Raw genomic sequence first — 25,599 nt, 5'->3', positions numbered from 1 at the left:
ATTTTCCTCCTTTCGCTCTTTGGCTCTTTCACTGTTTGAGCAGCCGGAGACTGCATTGCATCAGTTGGGGCGAGTTTATATACTGTCTATGGGGCGAGGCTGTCAATTTTTCGACCAATAATAGACAAGGGGGAGTGTTCTGGAAACCTGTTTGAAAACAACAGTAGACCCTTTTCACAGGCCAGTTTTAATGGTCATAAGCATCATAAATCCTCAAAAGTTTTTATTTATTTATATAGCCTATTCATTTTTTTATTGTATGTAGATTTATAACACTATAATTTAGTTAATTATAATCTAGTTAACGCTGCTGTGGGGGTGTTTCTAATACAGCGGCTGTGGGGAGTTATGATAAAATTGCTATATGTCTCTCTTCTGAATACCGTTACAGTCTCTCTCTATATTTTCTTCCTCTTTTTGAAAGTTGTGAAAACACTATTGTCAAGTTTTTCTTTTGCTATTTGATCAAATGATAACACACCAAAAAATAGATTTTATGTTTTCTCTCAATTACCGAAGTTAGCCCAACTATGACGACTTCCGCTTCTGAGAAACCCGGAAATGTGAAAAGGGCTAATTGTTGCAAATACCAATCACGGTAAGTTTCCAGCGGTGATAAGCTTTTTGTCAACACTGACACTAAAGTGTGAACATGCAGCGCGATGCGCCACAATAACAGTCAATCATAACATTTGATGTTTAATGTACCACTAGGCATAACTTATGTGACGTGAGACAGGGACGTCATATTTATCTGTGTGTCATCTTAAACTGTGAACAGTGTTTGAGCATTGCTAATCACAAAATGAAATACAGAAGCAGTGGGCTTCTTTTTCTTTTTCCCTAAATGGAAGACTTGGATTATAAAATTGTTCAGTAGGATGACCATTATTAAAACTATTGATTGAGTTACTGTGTCTATTTTGACTAGTTGTAGATTTAGCAGTATCGACAATCACAGACTAATTCAAATCCTTAGTCGTTCTGGTAAATACAAAGCGAACTCATTCTGTAAAATTCTTCGACTAATAGGCTAATAAGCCTAGCCTATGTGGAAAAGTCAATATATTGTTTGAGTGTTTTTAAACACGTTTGAGATGTTTCAAATTTGAACAGTTATTATTTTAAATAGTTACATTTTTGTTATTATTAGTGACTTGTTTTTTTCGAGAGAATGATCAAATAGTTTATACAAACGGACTTGGAATCCCTAAACGAATTTGAGTTGAATCATAACTTTGAATTAACGCATATGGTTGGGGATACATGAAATTACAATCAACACCCAAAACACACAATAAACAGCTAAATGTTCCTAGAAATTAATTTATTTGAATGTTTAGAGCAATGTTCGAAAGAACCGATTCGCGGAAATGATTCGAATTTCGAACGACTAACAAAGTTGCTTGTAGTGTGCACGCCACGCACCGCCACCTTGACAAACAGTTAACGTTACCTCAGCGGCTGAGAGACAGACAGACAGACAGTGCCTCAACTCTAGCATGGGCAGTGCAAACAAGAACCCTCCATCACCACTAGGCCTACAGAAAATAAAAATACTGCAGAAAGATATCATCATTTAAAAAGAGCGCCATAACAGGTATGAGAATTAAGTAGGTAATTAATTTGCTTTCGGCAATTACTCGTTTTAATAAATTATGTCTAGTGCCAATTTGGGCCAGGATCCATTAGAAAATCGGCTCTTTATTTGAGAGCTCCCATCTCGTTGATCTGGAGATGAAAGTTTTGAGAAGACAGGCAAGTGTGTCTCGCGCCTGTAAGGAATCTCATTTGCAGTCAGCTGGTTTCGCGCCTTTGCAGGTGACGTGTTATGGCGCGAAACAAGTCGATTGAAAATATCATTTCTGTCAATTAGTTACTTTGCGGAGTTCGATCGCTCCTTTATCAAGTACATACATCTCCATAAGTGTTGCCAACCCTTCCCTTTTTACAGTCAGTTTGACGAAGTCATTTAACAGTAGAGGATTATTACAAAAAATGTGACTAGGCTATATTAATAACAAATGAATATCCAAGTATATGTTGACAGTTTAAACCATATAATAACTGAAACTGAAGTATATAAACCAAAACTGTTTGATTTATTATTATTATTTAGTTTTAGCTTCCGATTAAATTATTAAGGCCCTTATGCCACCAGTATAAACGCCCTTGGTCAGGTTTCTAAAGGACAACAATTTAATCTTAAATGTCCTGGTTTAACCTCAGGTATCTTGTCATATGGCTTCTTCCTTTGACCTGTGATTTGTGGGCTAATCTGATCTATTAGACATATTTGTTCTCTTCGATGCCCTCTAGCAGCATCCTGAAATTAGATTGAACAAATGCAGCATTGATGCATTTGTTCAATTACAGAGAGCCGGTCAGTTCAGGTCAGCTACTGAGATGCTCATGGGAGGGAGTGGTTTCGATAGCAAACTCCACACATAGAAGTATCTTACATCTGTTACGTTAGATGAGTGCCATTTCAAGCAAATACCTTTCTGTTTAGATCTCAGTGGCAGAATTAACATAAATGAGTCTCTGATTAGCATTTTAAGACTTAGTTATTACTAAATACTTAAAACATACTTACCACATAGTGATGAACCTGAAGCAGTCGACTCCATCTGTGTCCTTTAATTACACAAGCTGTAAAGCAGGCTTTTTCCCCCTCTTCCTTTCTGTTTGGCACCTGCGCTCTTTGAGATGTGGACCGGTTGGACCTTCCCCTGATTAATGGACCTGATTGGCAATAGAGGAGACGGACAAACGATTGCAGGGGTTTCATTCCTCTAAAAATCCAAGTCATTATTGGAGAGCAGTGAATCTCTGCAATCTAATAATGCTCTCAGTGTTCTTTTCAAGCTTTTAAACTAATTCGTGATTGATCACTAATTATCGGTGACGGAGCCTCTCGAGACAGCACTTTCCAGCTCTGAACGTTTGTTCTATCTTAAAACTGTTTGAAAGGAGCTATAACTTCCAAATGGTTGACTCTGCTCCCTGGTGGAGAGTCAATAGACCGCCTTGAGACGTTTGAGTGAACATCGATGTTCTTTGCCAATATGCAGTATTGCCTCTCGACAGAATAAAACACCTGGAACCGGCCGTCTGGTTTTGATGGGACCGTAGTTGGCAATCAGCAGTGTTACTGCTCTTATTGAACTCCTTATTGGGTATTTGTATAGTGCTCCCCACACGCACTTTAACAGCCAGAAGTCGGTTGACAAATCCACATTCTGTAATTGCGTGACCATTGATTTCAGTTCCAGTCAAAAAGAGAGAAAAAAGGGAAGTGCCTTCTTAAAGACAAGACATATATTAGTGTAATGCCGATGGCACGTAGCCTATATGTGGAGTGAAAGGAACACACACACACACACACACACACACACACACACACACACAGACAGAGGGTGTAAAGACACTGAGCCCTTGGCTCTCCCACAGACGTCTCACCGGAATAACGTTTGCTTTTCAGTGTTGATATTATAGTCTTTGCTTGTTCACTTTGCAGAATGTGGAAATGAAGAGGTCTGAATCTTTCAAGTGAAACTTCTGTTTCTGCAAATTATGGACAGATCTGATTAATATTAATGCAGTCATAACCAGAACATTTCAGGTAAGATGTCAGTTTTCTTACTTTATGTTCATATATACTATATATTTTTCATGTAGATTTTTTTCATGTAGACTTTTCAGTTAAGGAACAGGATATGTTTGAGTAAAAGGAACAAATTTAAAAGACAAAAGAAAAATGTATTTCTGTTGCATTCACACATCCTAATATGGTCCTTAAAGAGTAATCTTTGTGTTTACATTTTAGTTATTAAAAAACGTTTAAAATATGTCTAAATGCCATAAGGAATTAAACAAAGTGCAAACTGCAGCCTGCTACAACACTAAGCTGTCTGACTGAAATGAAGTCCTCAGGAACTTCCATTTATTTCCAAAAGGAGGCAATAGAGCTTCATACGGGGCGATGTAAGCTGCCGGTCCATTGCTTCATGCAGCAACAGTGTAAGACCTCTGAGTTTTCTACTTTTTGCTTGTTGTTAAGCCCTTTTATTTCAAGGTCTGCACACAGGCATGCACACAAAGGTCCATTGTGGTGTTGTGCAGGTGTTACTAGTCTATTGAAAGAAAATTTGCAGTGAATTTGCTGTTTTATAGTTTGCACGGATAACTTATAATAAATAAATAAAAAATCTAAATTTGATCATACATTTTTAAAAATCATTGTCATTTTTACAAAAATCACTACAAATGTCACAAGTTTTCATAGCAAAGGGGTCAAATACTGCCATCTGCTGTTTGTATTGTTTTAAATGAGCTGCATGGTTTCCTTATATTTTTGTGGCAGAAAGAATACTCAAATACGTAAAGTGTGATACATACAGTATCATTTGTTTGTAGAACAGATGACCTGCTCCGTAGCTGCTGCTGTTAGCACAGATCTTTGTTCCTGGCTCTTGAGGTTAGTAGCTTTCATAATGCACACAACTGGGAGAGATTATGGTCTGATTTACTTACCATGGTAAATAAAAATAGTCCAAGTTGAGATTTAGTTGTTTTAAATGTGCCCTTCCCTTTTTTTATTTGCAGAGGAAACATAGATAACCATATGCTATTCAGCATCAATGGAGCAGGCAGCAGCTGCCTTTGAAACTCAGATTTAAACCATGTTCTTATTTGTTTTCACTTTGTAAGTCATAGGGTCAGTGTAGTGGCTTGCCGGTCAATGCTGCTGTGTTATGGTAAGGCGTGACCTGAGAAAGGCAGTAAATGTACCGCCTTTGTTCTTGATGTTGTTCTTATGTACGGACAATGTGAGCTGTTTGTCTGGCTAAAGTGGTCATTAAAACGGACAAATAGGACCATGGCTAAGAGCCACTGGCTGAACCCACGCTAGGGTCTCTTAAAGCTTAATTGGCATTATTTTGGCTTTGAAGGGTCACAGGCTTAAACCTTTTATTGTGTCCACCGTAATGACAATGTTCCTCCCCCACTTCTGCACCTCTCCGTTTTGTTCTTGCCCAGCTAGACATCCACCTTCACCTCACTCAGCACGAGTGCTCTTTTTACCTCCTTTTTTCCCATAACCTTTGACCTTATGGACTGATGTGCAATCATCTGGAGCAGTCCTCCTTTATTTAATTCTCTTCCTTGTAGTCACTCTGACACCCGCCAAAACTAATCGGGCCATTTGTTTACACAAAACATTGATGTTTTGTGTAAACTGTTTAATTAATATTGGCTAATTAATTTAATATAAAAATGAACTTGTGTTAAACTGAATAAACCATTTAGGATACTTTTTCTGGAATACAGATTTGCGAGGTATGTTATTATGTTGTGAGATAAAGAGAGACACGGGAAAAGGGTAAAGCTCTGCATCAGGGGTTTTCAAACTGTTTCATGCCAAGAAGATTGCAAAGGACTATCTTCCTAAATTATGAAGGTTGTCGTATATTATAAGTCCAACTTATACAGTGTGAGGAAAAATAGAGAATATATAAGGACATGTTGTTTAAAAATTAAATAATTGCCATTTATGTATTTATTGTACTAAAGCTAAAGATATTAAATATTAACTGCAAAGTACAATTTGTATTGAAGGAAACAAATATTTTCAGATTCAGATATACTTGTTACAGCACTTTTTACATTGCAATTTTTTTTTTGCCCGAGACCCCCTTGTTGCAAACATTTAAAAAAAAAAAACTTTATTAGATACAATGAATAGAAAACATTTGAGGTAAGATGTTAACTTAGCATTTGTTTGGTGCCTACAGGGATATGGTATGATGGACAGGTATTAAGAGGGAAGGGAAATGCAGAGAACGGGGTAGGGTTCTCATTGTAGGGTGGCAATCATGAAAAGACATAAGTGAGGGGAGAGAAAGTGAGAGTGTGTGAAAGAGGAGAGAGCTAGAGGGAGGCTGAGAGAATGTCTCAAAGGACTAATGTCCTCATTGTACAACCTGGTTTGAATGCAGACAGATTCTCTGAGAAATTAGGGCAGGAGAGAGAATCGCCAGAGCGCGGCTGAAACACCCTGCACACTGAAACTAACCGCCAGAAAATGTAATTCCTGGTGTCAAAAATCAGTTCATTGCTTAACTTCTAATTAGACAAAAATGAGATTTTAGCAGTTATTAGCAGATGAAAGATCACCCTGTTTCAATCGACCTTTTTTGTTTTGTTTTGATGAATTAAAAAGCTGAAACACATGTGATTTGTGTTTCAATTCTCTGAATAGAAGCTTGTTCCAGCCGAATCATGTTTTCTAGAATGAATCTGTTTGCTCTTCAGTCTTCACTCCGTGTGTGTTTGTGAGAGCTGGAGAATATGAGCAGTGATTCCATGGGTCGTGTGTGTTTTTGTCTGCGATAGATAGAGCGGTATGTGATAAGTATGCATGTATGTGTGAAAACAGCAGTGGTTTGTTTTGCTACACTTGGTGAACAAAAGTCTCATCCGGCTGATCAGTGAAATGGCAAATAGATCTGCATGTAGGCTGAGAGACAAGGCGCTTATCAGAGTTATCCAGACCGCGGCACACAGATAGAAGAGTGAAAACAGACGTGCACACACTGAAAAACACCATGGAAGGCGTGTCTCATTCTTCCCTTGGGTGGATATGCATATGAAACAGCATACTGTAAATGATAACAGTGTTGGTGGATGAGATGGCGAACAGTTATCCACAACACATTTTTTTACTATTTGACAAATTAATTGCTCAACTTGTTTGCTTTTAGTTCTCTTTCATGAGTTCATAGTTTGTGTTCCAGTTGTTTAAGTTTGTGTTTTAGTGTTTTTATTGTTACTTAAATTTAACAGCATAATTACAGCATGCAAACTTACAATTCAGTCCTTTTCAGCTGTATGGTTATGTACAATCAGCCGGTCATTACCGCAAAATGTAACCTCTGTTAGGGTGATCAATTTCAGTTATGTTTTAGTTAATGACATTATACTGTTTATTACATGGCTACTTGACAAATAAATAAATACAGAGACCTAAATTTTTTAAATTGCTTTATCAGCATGTGCAAAAAAAAAGCAGCATGTTACAAGAAACATGTTTAATGAAATAGTTCTAAACAGTTAATAGTGGCCACTATAAAAAAAATATATATAAAAAAAAATCTGTGTTTGACCAATCAGAATCAAGTATACTAGATTATAGTATAATATGATGTTATTGTTGTACTCAATAGGATAATAGTTAAATAAGTATAATTAAAATTGAAATATACATTACTATTCAAAAGTTTGTGGTCAGTAAGTTTTTTTTTTTTTAAGAAATTGATCATTTAATTCAGCAACTTGATTAAATTTATTAAAAGTGACAGTAAAGACATTGGTAACAATAAGAAATGTTTCTTGAGCAGCAAATCAGCATATTAGGATGATTGGATCATGTGGCACTAAAGACTGGAGTAATGATGCTGAAACTTCAACTTCATCACAGGAATAAATGACAGTTTAAAATATTCAAATAGAAAACATTTATTTAAAATAGTAATATTACTATTTATCTGAATTTTTGATTAAGTAAATGCAGCATCGGAGCATGAGAGGCTTCCTTCAAAAACTTCTCGAAAAATCTTACTGGTCCCAATCATTTGAATGGTATTGAATAAAGAAATAATTTAAGACCTGTTTAAGTTTCAATAGAGGTCATGCGGTTGAATAAGGGAGGCGTGTCACCTGTGATTTGTGAGAACTTGCGAGCAGTAACATAAGAGGGTATTTCACAACTTACTTAACCAGTTGAAAAGCTTTAGCTCAGGTGTCTTTTTACCTCACACATTCCTATTCTTTGTATTCTATTCCCATTCCTATTCCTAACGCACTTAGTTGGGAAAGCCAGTCATTTTGGGATGCCCCTGGGGCAGATGAAGGGTCAGGGGGTTAGTTAGGTGCCATTCTCCCAGCACTGGGAACTGGGACCCTCCCATTTGTGGTACAGACCTCTGCCATTTAGCCACCTGCCTCCAATAAAGAAAAAGCAAGCGGCCGGTAAAATTCAGCGTTTGCCTCGGGCAGCTGGACGTGTTATTGATCCAGTGGGGGGAGGCTCTCGCTTGCTCCTCTACTCCTGATGGAGGCCGGACTTTGGTCTGAGCCGCATTCCTGGGTTCTGTTCAGCTCGGAGGCAGAAGGGAGGGAGGATGTGGATGGGAGGAGGGACTGGAAATCACTTGTCATGTGCCTATAAAAGTGTGCCTTTCGTTTCAGAGCATGCTCACTGAGGCACGCACCGCTCCCACAAAATCCAGCCCCCAAATTTGAACTGGAGGGAGGGCAAGTTACGCCGCTGACTCTTGTGTTATACTCCTCTGTGTCTGTTTGGCTTCCACCCTGCATGGTTCCTTCTGCACCTATGGCTCTACGGTTGAAAAGGTGAACGTGGATTACACTGGAAAAGATGGAGAGCATTGACCGGAAGACTTGGGTGCGTGCACTTTTTCTTAATTCATCATTTTTTCTACCCCTGTACATTTTCTCTCTTAAGCAAGGAAAACTTCATCAGAAAGATAAGAAGCAGTTCGTATACAAATGTGAGAAATAATGAGGTCAAAGAAACTTGTAGTTTGAAGTGTTGTTAAGCTCAAATGGAAAGCAACCAGTGAAGTATAAGGTCAGGAGGCATGTTTACATGCTGGCAAAAAGGCGTTAGGAGGCTTGTACTTGTGTTATGATTGGGAAGACACGTGGACACATTCTGAGAACTCCTACATTGACACAGGGCTCGGAGTTTTACATAACTGCTCGAAGTGTCTCATCGCCACTTCATGTGTGGCTGCTCTGATTCAGGGTGAATGTCTGTCTGGGATGTGACGGCAGGGCGGAAGGGATTTGTCTCAACTGCAGACACGTGGGTACCATGAAAAAAGGCAGATTTCATAAAGAGTGAAACACGTGGTTGTTTTTCTGAATTCTTCCTGCAACTTCTAGAGTTTCTGTAGTCATGTGTTTTTCAAAGTCTCAGATTTTTGTGTGTTCTTGGGCACAAGCCGTTGTCAGATGTTGTGATTTCTTAGCACTAACATATACATGTCACCTGCTGCATCTGAAGTAATACAGCAATGCAGCAATACTATAAGCAGCAACGTATCATTTCCGGTCACACTTGTAAAAGCTAAAATTACAAGATGTTACCTTGATGTACAAAAATATTGTACTTTACAATGTTTACAATGTTTCATTAGGCAACATTAGTTGATGAACGAAGAATGAACAATACTTCTACACCGTTTATTAATCCTAATTAATGGTAATTTCAGCATTATTAAAATCAAAAGTTGTATTTGTTAACATTAGATAATGCACTGTTAATTAACATGAACAAACAATGAACAACTTATTTTGAACTAACAATAGCGAAGATTAATAAATACTGTAATGTAGTGCTCATTGTTCGTTCATGATAGTTAATACATTAACTATAAGGGAAAGTAAAGTGTTACCGTATCCTCTATGCTGAAACCACCAGTATGTGTTATTTTAATATGTCAGACCAGGAAGTTGATTCAAGGCCTCTTGCTAAGATGTACAGTATATACTTTTAGTTTGAAATCAAGAAGCTAGATCTTAATTGCGTACTGAACCACATATTTACACATTGACACCACTGTATTGCCGGCCACTTCGAGGGGCTGTAAAGTTTGTCTGCCTTTTAAACCTTTAAATCTAACTTTTAAATGAGTACGCTACATAGTTTGTGTCATTTGTCCTGTGAAACAGAAGTTCCTCAGAAGTGTCAAACTTATTATTTTCTATGTATTTACATAGCGTATGTAGTCATACTAGTAATAGCATTATTAACACTATTTCAGTCCAGATTTTTGAGCACACACGGTTTAAATTCCAACACATTTTCAGATTATATTTGGTATTTTTTGTGACATTTATTATTTATGCTATTGTTGCAACTTTGTGTTTGTTGTTTAATTTCTGAAAAGAAAAGTTCAGCTGTTTTTCTCCCTCTCTTATTTGAATGTCCAGAAGGGAACAGTGACAGTCGATGAAATCATTTTTCTCACTCAGCTGTTGTGCAGCTCTCTTCTCCAGCAGGAGATGTAAAGATGAACTGTGTTTTCCGACAGCCTGTTTGTCATAAAGGCTCACCAGACATAACACTTACTCCCATGCTTTGATACTGGGAATTCACATCTGGGGAGTGCTGTTTGGCAACAAAAATCCCATAACCCACTAATATGGTTTATTTTCATTGCACCCTTTGGCACTGGTTGTAAGTAACTTACACAATGCTACATATGAAAAGTGTGTTTGCACTCTAAATCATTGACTCTTAGGTACTTGTTTTAGCACTTAGATAATTACACACATTCATTCCCTTAAAAAAAAACCTCATAAACTTGAGGAAGAGTGTAATTTTATGGACCCAAACGCTCTTGGTTAGTGGTCAGTTTTTATGTTTCCATTGAATAAAAGTAAATTTGTCTTCTGATGCAAATGTGCCCATGGTTTTCTTGTAAAGCAATTTTTTCTACTTACCCCATCACAATATATATTTAATATTTTAAAATTAATTTCTAGCTAACCAGAAGCATTTAGTAAATTAATTTATTTGCTGAAGATCCTTGAACCGTTCTTGATAATAGATGCAGACAGCTTAAGATCATTTTCTTTGTCCTAAATGCTGAAGTCTAAATCAGTAAATCTTCAATTCATTGAGCATCACACTCAATGTGCCCTATCTTACACCTGGTGCAATGCAGCGCCAAGTGCGACGCAAGTGCTTTTTCCTAGTTTCAGTCCGACGCAGTTATCATTTTCACGTCCTGTGCCATGTTGTTTATATATAGGCGGGTCCACAACGCGCGTACACTCTGCTTATTAAACACAAAGGGACGCACAGCAGCACACAAGCATGCCAAATATTTAAAATGAAAGGATTACAATGTAAAAGATTATTATTGGGTACATAAAGATATGGTGGAATCCGGCTCGTCCCGTAGAAGGTCTGCTTGCGCACTTTTACCTCGCACACGAGCAGTTCCGTTTGCGCTCTGGAGACGAGTTCGGTCTTTCCACTATCAAATTCCCCCATGGTGCAAGCGCAACTGGCATTTAAAGGGAATCGGAGATGAGACTCTGATTGGTTTAACGCATGTAAATGCCAAAACACTCCCATTACTCATTAAGAGAATAGGGACAACCCTTTAAGACCACGTGCCTGGCGCACCGACCATTTTTCCCGTCGTTAAACTAGCAAGTGGATTCGGACACGCCCTAACTGCACTTGTGCCCTGCGCTTCAGACCATGCGCTAAGATCGTTAAAATAGGGCCCAATGTGCCAGAGACCATGAAAGCTTTTTGGTTTACTGCCCAATGCCAACATGTTTTTCTATTGTGTTTAGTATCAGAACTGTCATGGTGAAAAAATTGCTGTCCTTCAAAGTTGCAAAAATAGAGGTGTGTTCACACTTGGTTTGGTTCGATTAAACTAAACCCTGGTGCGATTGCTCTGTTAGTGCGGTTCATTTGATTAAAGTCGGCATGAAATCAAAATTGACCCTATTTACTTTGTTAGCGGATATTACTAGTCTTGTGGTGAACAATTAATCCGTGCAAGTTAATACACAGAGAAAAATTATTTGCCGTGGTTATCTTTAATCAAAGTCTGAAAAGTTACTTCCGGGTCTGGAATGGGTCTTTTTCTGATGGTGTAGGTTTGACGGCTTGGGTTGCTTAAACGCTTAACCACTCCCCTCAAACCGTTACTCTGCTATGGGCGAGAGATGGAGAGGAGGAGCCCTAAAGTAAAACTCTGCCCTCTGTTCAATATTCCGTTTCACTCGGAAATGCGTCACAACACTTGAGAAAAGTCGTTTGCAACTTCCGGTTCACGCGGACTTTAAGTGTGAACTCTGCCCTCCCAACCCTGGTGCACACCAAACAAGCGGGCAGAGACTGCTGAAAAGATGGGTCTCTGTTCACTTCCAAATGAACTCTGGTGTGATTTCATACGACCCTAAAAAAGAATGCTCAAGCATACCTGTTTTTCCTTTCATAGTCACGATGTTGCCATTATAGTTCGGTAAAGGCGTCAGAACCCTATCTCCTCCCTGCAGATCTTATTTGTCTGTGTGAAGGAGGGATTCCTCTGCTGTTTTGACTCCTTTACTCATTTTATAAGCTCTTCACGTGTTGTCAGCTCCATCATATACCATCATATGTACGCACATAGCGAGCGCATTTAGCCCAGCACATGGATGTTCGACAAGATACACATCACAAAAGCCGTTTTTTGTGTGTGTCTTTAAAAAAAAACATGTTTTGTTACAGAGCTTAACGAACATCCAAAACAATGCTATGTTCTGGACTAAATGCACTCATTTTATGTGCGTAGCTAACATATGATGCTATTTTGACAAGCTGAGAACTCGTGAAGAGTTTATAAATTGTGTAAAGGAGTCAAAACAGCATCAGGAATTACACATTTTTCTGCAGTTCTTCGTTTGTGTGCAACGTAGACGTGTTGATATGAGATAGAACATCTTTTTTTGCGTGTTTTTGTTTTTATTTTAGCTGAACCGCAGAGTTCTTTTGGAAGCGAACTAGGGATGCATAACGATTAATCGCAATTAATCGTTTGCAGAATAAAAGTTTTTGTTTACATCATATATGTGTGTGTACTGTGTATAATAATTATGTATATATAAATATACAAACATGCATGTATAAATTTTAAGAAAAAATCTATTTATATATTAAGTATTTATAATTATATATAATATAAATTATATCTAAATATAAAAATGTATATAAACATGTGAATATTTTTTAAATATATACATGCATGTGTGTGTATTTATAAATACATAATTATTTTACACAGTACACACATATATGATGTAAACAAAAACTTTTATTCTGGAAACGATTAATTGCGATTAATCGTTATGCATCCCTAAAGCGAACCGAGACCCACCTTTTCAGAGGTCTTGGTTTGCTTGTCTGGTTCAGAGGGCAGCGTTCACGCTTAATCAAATGAACACAATCATCAAATGACAGATTGTATGACATGCTTTCATCCTTAAAAAACATGAGCAAAATGATGTAAGAAAATATGACCCAGACTATTAATATAAACATGTTTGTCCTGTGAATTATGAGTGCTGAATACTGAGATTTTTATAATTATAATAATTTATTATTCTTATTTAAATGTATTGTATTAATATTAAGGGTAATTTAATTGTTTGATTTTCAAAGATAATTTTAAGCAGTATATAGCATAGCATAACAGCTGTAGCTTTGTTGCAGGGCAACCTCAACCTGTTGTTATGAAGTCTTAGATCACTCTGCTTTGGGCCAAAGTACATTGAATGTGTCAGATCTTTTGTTTGGTCTGGCAGACACACGTCATTGCTCACGCAACGTTATCATACTGACATCAGCTGTGTGTTTTGAGTAAAGGGTGAAAGAGTTCAGTTGTTAACACAACACTAAAAGCATACAGCAGAAGGCCACTGAGCCTTGAAGGAAAGCAGTCATTTTCCGACTTTTAAGAATGTCCTGAGTATTATATGAGGTGTTTCCTTTCCCACAATAGCAGGACACTGTGGTTACCCTTGGAAGCAATATTATTTCTGAGCTCTTTGTTTTCTCAGCTATCTTACCTGTCCCTGTGATTGATTTGAAGGCTGAGTGTGAAATGAGATCAGCTGATAAAAGCAGCATATGCTGTAGTGGAAGCTGGAATTGTTCACATGTGAGTTTCTATAAGGTTTATGGGCAGCAATTTTGATGTTGATATTTGAATTTGGGTGTTGTTTTAAACATTTTACGTCTTTGCTGTAAGTTTAAATGCTGCAACGCATATTATCCACTAATGGCTAGTCTCGTGTAGCCAGACCTTCAGACTGACGGCAGAAGCTCTGGACTCCATCGCAGCTTTCATTGGCCAATAACATGTAAAGCAAGCAACCAATCACAGTCCGTTTTGTTCCGCGTCATGTTTAGGGGCGTGGAAATGTAAAGGCCAATCAGAGATCTTAAAGTTAGTCAGAATCTGCTCAACACTGCTCAAAACGGCAGAGTTTTCGTTCGCCGCGCACTTTAGAGTTCTGTATGAAAAAAAGTGAGTTCTCACAAATCCTTTCATTATTACCAACAAAGTGTGAACACTGTAAATAATAGATGTACTGTGCACTGTAGACCACTTTTTGGATTTTAGCAGGATGTGAGTTTTATTCGCGGCAGGGGTTTGGGGGGTGGGCACCCACTGGTAGAAACATAAATTGGCGCCTATGTTGACAGTGATATAACCATAGCAACAGATGGGGCAAAACAAACTGATACTGCATTGAGTCTTGGAGTGTAAATGCAAACTAATAGACCTAACCCTAATTTTGTAATTATTTTACATATTGATATACTAACAGATTTACACAGTAAGTGCAATTTAAAGTATAATTCATTTGGTAGTTTGGGGTCATTAGGATTTTATTTATTTATTCAGAATAAAAAATTTCAAAAGTGACATGTTTAAGACTTTTACATTGTTACAAAAGATTTCTGTTTCAAATAAATGCTGTTCTTTTGAACTTTCTATTAATGAAAGAATGCTGAAAAAATGTAAAGCACAACTGTTTTGAACATTGATAATTCAAACATTTTCTTGAGCACCAAATTTATTTAATGTATAAGCAAAATGGACTGAAATCTACTCAAATGAATCGGAACTGAATCAAGGAAAGCAAGTCCTGTTGCTCTTGCGACTGGATTGGACACTGTATTAGTCCAAACTACCTAGCACTTCTACTACTACAATTCAATTTCTTGTACAAGTATGTATTGTTGTTATCATTTTTGAAACTGATAATGCCAAGTTTCTGTTTTTCCATCTCTGTTGTTTACTCCTCAGTAGCAGCAGTAAACACTGTCATAGAGTCCGCTGGGCTTTTGCACAAGTGGAGTTTGTCATTAGTCAGGTTAACAGCTCCCGTGGTTCTCCTTCTTTCTTTCTGTCTCGATCTCTCCTTCTCCACGGGGTGTTCGGAGTGCCAGACACTCACAGGTTGCCATTTTATGGGGCTCTGCAGAACCAGATTTATGGGAATGATAAAAGCTGTGTAGAGCAATAATGACACCGGCAGCTGCTCTGAGCCTCGCTCCCGTCTTGTACTGCTGCGTCCCCAGTCCTCTGCAAACTCATAGAGAAAGACAAATAAAAATGTATAAATTATGTCCTGTGGAAGACATTAGACAATATGATCCCCTTATATGTGTGGTGCTTATCTCGATTGCTGTCACAATGAAGAGCTTTGTGGCTGTGTGTTTTGATCTAATGCTCCTGGCCTCTTGTAGTGTGGTAGTTTTTGGTCATGTACAGAAGTAATCCATGCTTGTAAAAGCCTGTCTCTTAGTCTGTGATAACATCCATCATTCATCACTATAAAATAAGAGGGAACAAAAAGCGGATGGGACTTGGGCAGAGAGAGAGAGTGGGGTAGCGACTGCCGCCATCATTAATGGCCTGACAGAAGTGGAGATTGATGCCGCTTTGTGTTGTGTAATGGTCCAGCAGACTACCAATGATAAAAACAGATCATAAATCTACAACTATCTGCTTGGTACAACAATTTTATGTGTGCTGTCTTGCATTTATTGGATTCATTCGGAACATTTTCCATGACCCTTGGTAGTGGCTGAACGATATGGGTTTTTCAGTGGCCGATGCCATTGCTTATCTCTTGAGAGCAGGCTAAAATGACTGCAATTACTCACGCATTCATTAATCCATAGAGTACATGTTTTTTGTTTTTGTTTTTTTTAAGCACTATATCAGCAAGGAATTGACCAACTGTAGCCAAGAATTCAGACAGCATGGTGGAAATCGTTCTTGGAGTGGGGCGGTCAGAGTACCGGCAACATATGAGAAGTGCTGGTAGTATGCAAGAAAAAGTGACGGTACGCTACAGATTAAAATATAAAAGTGTCGGTACTACGTTCTGATGCTTACTTCGCGCACTGTACGTGGTTAAAAAAATGGCTGCATGCATGCGAACATACGCACATACTATGTTGATGATGAAATCTGATGATGGGTATACTTTGCTCCTAACCCCATTATTGGACACTTTCACTATAAATGAAAAAGTGCGGCTTTAAATTGCCTTGTGTACAGGGTCGCTGGCTCAGGATGTTTTAATAACAAGGATTTTTAAAATTTCTGGATATCCTTTGACTCATAATGACCTCCATAATCAATTTTTGAAAGACATTTTACTCAAACACTCATCATGAATCATTTTGGGTGTCACAAGGGTCCACATCAATTTGTTCTGTGTGTATTTTCTCTTGTTCTGCTTTGCTGACAGTGGTGTTTCTCTGTCCACAGCTGGAGAGGAGAAGAACAAGTATGGGGCTCTTTGTTTGCCATGCTGAGAGAGACTGATCGGGTCAGTGCAACTGTTGTCATTTCTTCCCCCCATCATATATCCCCCAGCAACACCCCAGCTAGACCCATCAGATCAACCCTGAAGAATGGGGTCAATCTTGGGTTTGCCAGCAGATTAGCTGCTCAGCCAATAAATGATCTGAGGATGAAACCCTGGCCAAATAGCAGTTATAACCTTCTTTCAAAACCCTTTCAGAGCTAGTTCCAGATGGGCACATTTACCTGCACAAACAGTGAGTGCACTAAGGTCGAGTTCAAGCATCTCTTGTACGTGTTTTCAAATGGATCCTTTTATATTCACAAAGGAAAATTTTAAATGGCAGCATTCCCTGTCGTACATTTTAAGTCTGCAAAAAAACCTTGCAAAAAGAATTGCTAATAAAAAGCTTAATGCCAAAAGAACCAAGCTTATTTGAAAAAGCACAAAAGAACCTAATTTGTGCCTTTTTGTCAACAAAAAAAAAAGAAAAAGAATCTCGTCTGAGATTTTAACTTGGTGGTGGGCACACTTTTTGCCTCCTGTTCAGTCATTCTCTTATGTCTTCCCGTTCCTCTTTCCGTTCCATCATTTTGCCAGAGGATTCATATGCTAATAGGGTTCAGGAGATGAGGTGGTTCTCACGTTCAACTTGAAACTCAGGCTTTTGTGTGCCTAAAGCACAAGCTGCAGAACAGAAGCTAGAAGTGAAATTAAAATCTGCTGAATGCCCCAGCGGGACTGGGAGGGTAGTGAAGGGGAGGGCAGGGGCGGTACAGCAGCTGCTGATATTGGATAAATGTGAGATGCCCACTGTAGCGTTTCTTGCTCTCCTGGGGGACCGGCTAAACGAGGCATGGCTGTGTGTTTCTTTAATCTTACTGGCCTGTTCCTGGTCTACTGATCAGTTCCTTTCTGAGATGGTTATTTAGCAAATGGTACCGGACCCCGATGCATACCCTGCAATTCCATGGCATTGGAAGTTCCTCACACCACTTATAATACAAGTCTGACTCTGTATTCATTCGTACTGTTTAGTTAAGGGACCACATGCCATTTATGAAAGGTGGTACCATTTAAAGGGGTACTGTAGTTCACTGTAGTCCATTTGTGTTTTTATTTATTCACCCTCATGTCATTTCAAACCTGTATGACATTTTTTTTCTATGAAACACAAAAATTTTGTTTTTTGAAGAATGTCTTTTTTTTTGTCCATATGATGGGTTCAATGTTGTTTTGGACCCCATTGTAACTGTATGTTCAAAAACTGTTCTTCAAAATATGTTCTTTAATGGTCCACAGAAAAAAAAGATTTTGAAACCATGTGATTTTTTTTGTTTTTTGGTTGAACTGTTCCTTTAATGGCGTTTGGACCGGTTTGCAGTCGCTGTGCAAAGAGAGGCCATTTTTTCTCGAGTTACTCTCATGATGTGCAATCACTAGGGCAACCACAAATCTTCTGTGCTTGCTGATGCAGAATGCACACAATCAGGGCTTCAATGATTAATATAGCCTTTTTTTCCCTTTAGCTCCAAAAGGTGGGACTTAGGAAAAACATAGGACCAAGCTTAAAATCTTTCATCAACTATACAGCCTGGTCTGTGTGTTTGTGTAAAGACTGAGAAATGGAATAGAAAAGACATGATCTCCAGACAATGACGGGAATGCACAACCACAGAACACAAGATTGAATGCATTTCATTCTTGTTAATCGTCACCTTCCAGACCCTGGAATGCTCACATGTCAGCCCATGGTCTGAGAGGATCCTACAACTCCCTGCTGTTATAAATGATGTAACATTAGCTGGGTCAGATTGGAGTCACGGGTGTATGTCTAGTGTCCATGCCAGGGTTTTATTTTTTGCTTTATTATTTACCTTTTTGCCGCTAGAAAAACCAGCAATGTTGGAGAGGTGGCGCCCCGACAAATCTCGCGAGAATCACGACTTGCTTTACGGCACGACGTCACATACATCAACAATCTATGAAACAGCCTCTATGACAGACACTAGCATGCATTTCAGAAGTGAATCATGGCAGAGTTGACGACAAAACCGCGGTCGGAAGAGTCTAGGAAAAGAAAACGAGAAACTGACCACGTGAGGAACTGGACAAGAGTCTCACTCGGTTTCTAAAAAGCAGCAATGGATGCAACAGCGATGCTGACCTGGCATTCTTGTTGATGGACTAGTAGACATCTTCGGAGGCTATCTGTGCCTGTTCGATGTCTGAAGCTTTGTAACGCGTTGTGTCAGGAGGAAAAATAAGGGATAGCTCACAGATGAAGTTATTACAGAGGCCAGACAGACTCACGGAGGTGGTTGGCATCTCACAACTTGCACTTTATTCCCCAATCAAACTCATGTAACTGTCTGTCACATGTTTTACCGTCCACAACATAACTTATGAGCTAAGGGGCGCAAAATTTGCTGAGGAAATAATTTGCCAGCATGTTGTTTATGGCAAATTCTGACCCTACCATCTGAATGGCAGATATAGAGACTCATCAGACCAGGCAACGTTTTTCTAATCTTCTATTGTCCAATTTTTTTGAGCTTGTGTGAGTTGTAGCCTCAGTTTACTGTTCCTAGCTGACAGGAGTGGCACTTGGTGTGGTCTTCTGCTGCTGAAGCCCATCTGCTTTAAGGTTCGACATGTTGTGTGTTCAGACAGAGACACTCTGTCTGAACACAGACACTCTGTTCTGTTTACCTCGGTTGTAGCGAGAGTTTCTGAAATTCTCAGATTAGCCCGTCTGGCATCTACAACCATAACATGTTCAAAGCCACTTAAATCACCTTTCTTCTCCATTTTGATGCTCACTTCAACTTCAAGCTTCAAACTTCAAGATTGTCTTGACCTTATCAGCATGCCTAAATGCATTGAGTCGCTTCCTAAATGCATTGAGTTGACCATATCTGCATGCCTAAATGCATTGAGTTGACCATATCTGCATGCCTAAATGCATTGATTTGCGTTAACGAGTAGTTGAACAGGAGTACCCAACAAAATGGCTGATGAGTATACTGTATTTAGCAATATAGTGAAATTTATGCTGTATAGTATGTCAATCCTTACTTTTGTCCATAACAGATCAGATGTTTCCCATTTACTGTACTATGCAAAACTGTTATTTAAAAATCACTGACCCAAATTTCTCAGGAGACATGAAATGGCCAAAATGTTTGACAGCCAGTACAGAGCGGGACAATTCACTGCATCCTCAGGAGAAATATGGGAACAATTAGATGACTGTATGCTTACAACTTGTAGAGATGGGCACATACTGTCCGACAGGCTAAAGGGCCGGAGCCCAGCCCTGCTCTATTTGATTCGTTTATTAATTTAATTTGCTAGCCCGCCATGAGAGGAGTCAGAGGGTGCGTGACTCTCCTGGGCCCTAATAGCTTTTAGGCAAGATGGCGAGGGTTGATGGAGGGAGATTTATTTATTCTTTTTTTCGCCTAAAAGCTGGCCGTGCTCCAATCATCACAGATCTTGTTTGTTTTGTCACGGGGTGTGATGGCTGAATGTGTCTCTGAGGGAGTTGAAGAATGACTGCAGCTCTCCCTGCGGTCGGGCCCCCACAGCTGCTCTGGACACCACACCTCAACTCAGCCTGGCTAAACTCCGCTCAACACGCCGGCAGCTTTTTTTGTTTGCATAAAATATACATAAGCAACAGAGCACAGTAATTGGAAAGTATTTCACATATATTTTCTTTTTACATTTATAGCTCCTGACAGATTTGTAATATACTTTATCACTTCTATATAGTTTTGGGTAACACGTTATAATTAATATGTACTGTATAATAACATGGTACCATCAAGTTGCAACGTCAGCAATTTGTAGTTTTTTGAATGCACATGCATTTTCCAGACACTTTTATTCAAAGCAGCTTTCATTGCATTCAAAGTATACATTTAATAGTTCATATATTCCCTAGATATCAAACCTATGACATGGTTTTATACTATATCATCATTACTTGAAAAACTGAAAAAAAACTTTAAACCAGCTTAATGTGGTTGGCTGGTCTCCTAGTCTGGCCAAGCTGGTTATTAGGTTTTATAGAGTTTTTGGTTCATTTGCTCAAGCTTAGAGATCAGCTGCCCAACAAGCATTTCATTCTTATTATTTACTATTAGTATATTACTATTATTTTAGTTATTTTAAGTTCATTTATTTTGTATTCATTATAAAACGTATTATTAATATTCAATTTAAAATACTATATTTACAAAATAAAACATCATATTTTATTTATTTACTTACTAGGTTTATTAAAGCAAAGTCTTTCCAAAATAAACCTGGAACTAGCTTAAGTATTCCTGGGGTACACACACACACACCCCTGGCTGAGAATCACTGCTCTTGATCTACAGTACATTCTTTGTTGTCAAGGTCTGCAGTATTTTTGTTCTTAGGCCCCGATCACACCTGACACGTTTTTTTTGCAGTGAGGCGCCTTTTTTCAATTGGTTTCCTATGGTAGTGAATGTTCTGTGCGCTGTTTATGCGCCCGCTGCGCCTCACGTTTTTGAAGTCGAAAAAACGTCAACGCGTTTTTTCCCACTGTCCAATCGAATGAATGGAGAGGCGGGCCTTCCGTTGTAGTGATGAAAGCTACAGTTGCTTTGCACGGCCGGAAAGTGCGATGATTGAGGATAAACTTGTGGTGCTCTCGCGGGTTACCAAGAACTAACGACTTCACGGACTGTAACTACCACAATGTTAACAGAAAGTAAATAAAATGCTGATTTGACGTTAACTTGACTGACATGACAACTGTTTCGGTGGTTGCCTAGCAACATAAAAAACCGCAGCGTTCTGTGTGATGGGCTAGTGCTGTGCGCCTTGCGTTTTCGAACCTGAAAAACGTGTCAAGTGTGATCGGGGCCTTACTGTGCCTTTTCTCTGTTTGGTAATTACCATTTGCTCAGAATTCCCTGTGTGTAGACAATGTTAGGCAGAGAGAGATTTGTCCAGCAGAGGGGAGAAAGTTGGGTAGACAGGGAACTATTAATCTTTCCATATTATTTCACAGGGCAAAACGTGTCTGCCGGTCACACTGTTGCTGGTGTGACAGGTAATTATTTAGGCTTAGTGCTGGCACCCTGTGCTCTCGATTTCCCTCTCTCTCTCTTGGCCTTTTCTGCCAAATGACTTTCTGTTTTGCCGCCCCAGATAAGTGAGAGGAATGTGGGCCATGCAGTGGTTTTAGCTGTTGAGCCTTCAGCATCCCTTTCCTTTCTGTTCCTCCTCCTCCTCCTCTCTCTGCCAGATATGTCTGCTGTCTGGGACAGTGAGCATCTTTACCTGGTGTTTTATGACATGAGCAGGACAGCCATGTTTTGGGGGAGGGTGGCTCTTGATGGCTCTTGTACGTGGAGACAGGGCTTGTAAATCACCTGGGCCGGTTTGTACAGCTCCACGTCCTGAAGAATCAGACGTCTGGAGGGGACCGACAGGTCTGTAAATCAGTCTGCTTTGATTTATGATTATAAATATGAAATATGATACCAATATGAGTGAGGTTGTAATCTAGAACTGGTCGTAAATTGCCGCTCATCCGATTTTTGTAGGTATTTCTAGATTTACCTATGTACAAGAGGAGCAATATGTTCAAAGTCTCAGATCAGCCCAGGCTTTGTGTAAGTGGCTCCCCACTGCTGTCAGATGAGTTGTGAAAGCTGAATCAACAGGACTGTATTTACTGAGGACAGGCTACACCCTCACATTTGACAGCCTCACCTTATTTTCCAGATCAGATTTCCTTACACACCATAAAGCCGAGGTCCTGTTGCTTAAGTGGGGACAGGTGCACACTTCATATGGGCTCTGAACTCCAAGGACATGGGCAGAGCTTTAGGATAAGGTTGTCTTAACTCTACCCAGAGGAAAAAATGTGTTGCTCAGTGATTGCTTTTCCTAAGCTCATGAGACTTACAGTAGTTGTGATTCTCATATACCCCTCATTTTAGTATCAACAGAGTTTCCGATATGTCTCCTGAAATTCCTTCGGAGAAATAAGAGTAAACACAATTGAGACATGAGAAATATCTGAGAGAAAAGGGATTAAAACTGAGAATGTGTTTGAAGAAACATAAAACATATTTTTTTTGTCTTGCAGCAATCTCTTTCAAGACTCCATTATAGGAATATTTTATTGCTCACTTTGCTTTTTTTAAGCTCAGGAGTCAGGAGACTTAGTTATGATTCGTGTCTGATATGTTTCTCCTAAAATTCCTTAGGAGAAATAAAAGTAGACACAACTGAGACATGAGAAAGTTCTGAGATGAACGAGAAACATGGGAGATCTCTTTCAAGACTCCATTGTAAAAAAAATTTTTTTCATGACATTGTTTTTTTTTTCACCTTTTAATGGACAGGACCGTATAATGCGAGACAGGAAACAATGGGAAAGGAGAGAAAGGAACAGGAGCAGGAAAGTACCTTTAGCTGGGACTTGAACTTGTGCTGTCAGAGGTGCAGATGTGTCTTGATGTCGATGTGCTGACCTGACAGATGTCTCTCAGGTCAGGATACTAAGGGCTGATTATTCTCTTATATTCTCATTTAGGTATCAGCTTTGTCTTCTGGTGCCAGTTGGTTGCAGTAAAAAGTTTGACTAAGTATCAGTTAACCAAATGGCAATCAGTCTTACTTGTCCAATTCAAATTAAACGGATCTATCGTTTTATGTAAGTGATTTGTATTGAGAAATATGTATCTATGCAACTTTCATGAAGTAAAATCACTAAAAGCCTTCCTTCCGCTGGGAAAAATAGTTCCTGACCGTAAACAGCAACAGAAGTTACATACATTATTTCCCCAATAGATGGCGGCAAAGACTGTCTTTATGAGTGAGTCAGTCAGTAGAGAAGACTTTTACATTGAAAGGACTCAAACTTGTGATCACGGAGAAGGAAGACGCAACTGACAGATGACTATGGGCACGGGAAAACCCCTTAACTGTTAAAAGGACAACATATCGCAGCGGACATTCAAACGGATTTTTAAAATTATGAATATATAGGACTGACCTGAAGGAAAATGCTATATCTACTGTAAATGCAGGTACACTCGCTTACTCGATCTCTCACAATACTCTACTATCGCTTCAATGAACAATATCGATGAGATCAAACATGTGTTTAAGTTGCTAAGAGTGGTTGCTAGGGGTGTTGTGTAGTGATATATAGAAGAACAGTTGGGTGAAGCGGTTATAGCCGTGTTTTATCGTGAATAAAGCACATCTATTGACCAATTTGAATCAAGGATTGGAACTAACCGTTTTATTACAATGCATATGTGTTAGTGGATACATGTGGTGGATTAGTGACCTTCATGACCTTAGACACAGTTCTCTTTACATCTGTACATTTCTCATACAGCTATCATGAGAAGAACAGAATATATATTATATGAGTCAGACCCCAGTCACCTTTTATATACAAATACATGCCTGTAACATAAATACCCAAATAGATACACTGGTTTTAACAAAAAATATGACTTCCAATTCATTATATAATACAAGAAGAGGGATTGTAAATCCACCCCTACCTTTCATCCGTTCAACCTAACTATCTTTCTTTCGACTTGTAAATTTTTCGACCTTTGGACCATTCCTCTTCCGAGGATTCTTTCACTGTTCATTCTTTAAACCTTTCATGTGTCTTTTTCTCTTGAACTGTAGTAAAGAGCTGTGTAAGCAGAGGTGCTAGCTTATGTGGGGCAGCTCTGTCACAGAGATTAGTGCAGGAAACCAGGTGTTGGATGAGTCCTGACTGGCGCTTAGATACTACACAGTCGGCTATAGATATAGACCCCTATAGACCCCTCTGCAAAGGATCATGGGCACTCTGTGCTGAAAGAAAGCTTTGTTTTGGCTTGCCTCGATTTTCAGTGTGACAGGGAAACTTTTTTACAGTAAAACGCACAGAAATTTTCTGCTCTAATGTTAACATTGAATGATGGTTTGATGAGGTGTCTTTTTCAGGAGCTTAACAAAGTAATAAGTCCAGACTTTTCATTGAGCACATCTCACCTATACTGCCACACCGACTTTCCCAGAAACAGAACTGAATAGATGTTTTTGTTCTGAAAAATGTAGCCTGCTCTCATCTGTGCTGTAATGTAAGTACTCGAGTGGCCCAGGTCTTCCACTCATTTACCCTACAGCATAAATCACCCACTAGAGTCGTGTTTCCATTCCTGCGAAATACACTACCCAGATGTTGAGTTGGAGAAAAATTATATTTAAAATGAGCTCTCTTGAGCACACCAACATTTTTAGGAGGGAAAATTCACTCTGTGCATTATATTCTTTATTATTCTGAAGAAGAAAAAATCTGCAGTGCTAATTTGGGCTTAACGTTATTCACCTCTCAGAGATGTTTGGCCTGCTTCTAGCAGCTATAATTTGACCAGAGTAATTAGGATGGAACCATTTGTCATTTGGTGAATCGGGAATACATTTGACAAGACACACGCAACAAAATGGGAACACACACAGCTACAGACAAGCTTTCTTAAATGATCCCATCCTTTAGCATTTTATGTCAGATATCAATAGAATTGTAAACTCTGTGGCACTGTGGCAACATATTTCTGTTTGTTTGAGCATCCTTACCAGCCTTACAACAACAACATTGGCTAAACCAATAGAGTGAGTTTGTTTGACCAGTAGCACACTGAATATGCTCACTGAACTTGTTTAGCAATATTATTTTTGCAATTCTAGTCAATGGTGCTAATGAGACAGCAGTGAGATTAAATGGATAGAAAATTGATAAGAAAAATATCCTAGTTTCATAAGTCGAAACTGTTCTCAGATTTGCCAAGTTGCTGAAATTTACAATCAAAGATCTCCAAATTAACTCAATCATTTCTCATCAAATTCTTCCCAAGGCAAATTTTCTGCACTTTTGTGTCTTATTTTGGGAGAAACACCTGACACAAATTTGATATTTCAGTGAAATATGACTGAGAACATTAAGTCTCATGAAAGAACAACTTCTGAGCAATAAAAATGCAGAAACTTTTCAGAAAAGGCCAGTCTACTCTGCTCTTTCACGTCCATCGATCTCACTGCAGTGACGTGTGTAACTGTGTGTGTGTCTGAGTTTGCTCGTTTATGTGCAGCTGAGACGCCGGCTTTTGA

The 25,599-nt window shown here is 38.9% G+C and overlaps 1 protein-coding gene across 9 annotated transcripts in view; it reads left to right on the top strand.

Moving 5' to 3' along the window:
- The first annotated feature begins 332 nt into the window (after window positions 1-332).
- LOC306996913 (uncharacterized protein) overlaps window positions 333-25,599 on the top strand; it is a 90,971-nt gene continuing 65,704 nt past the window's right edge. For 2 of the 9 annotated variants that reach the window (XM_079609859.1, XM_079609857.1), the window contains exons 1-5: window positions 1,486-1,600; window positions 3,521-3,625; window positions 3,960-4,023; window positions 4,425-4,480; window positions 16,392-16,452. In XM_079609859.1, the coding sequence (XP_079465985.1) occupies window positions 4,425-4,480; window positions 16,392-16,452 (117 nt within the window). In that variant the 5' untranslated portion in view covers window positions 1,486-1,600; window positions 3,521-3,625; window positions 3,960-4,023. Of the gene's footprint in view, window positions 599-1,485; window positions 1,601-1,890; window positions 2,001-3,520; window positions 3,626-3,959; window positions 4,024-4,424; window positions 4,481-8,253; window positions 8,471-15,839; window positions 15,962-16,391; window positions 17,117-25,599 lie in introns of those variants that run through there. The other 7 variants (XM_079609858.1, XR_013797206.1, XM_079609860.1 and 4 more) reach the window with 7 other exon arrangements.

Source organism: Phoxinus phoxinus (assembly GCF_949152265.1).
Source record: "Phoxinus phoxinus genome assembly, chromosome: 4".
NCBI classification, from domain to species: Eukaryota; Metazoa; Chordata; class Actinopteri; order Cypriniformes; family Leuciscidae; genus Phoxinus; species Phoxinus phoxinus.
This window is presented reverse-complemented; position numbering and strand designations above follow the sequence as displayed.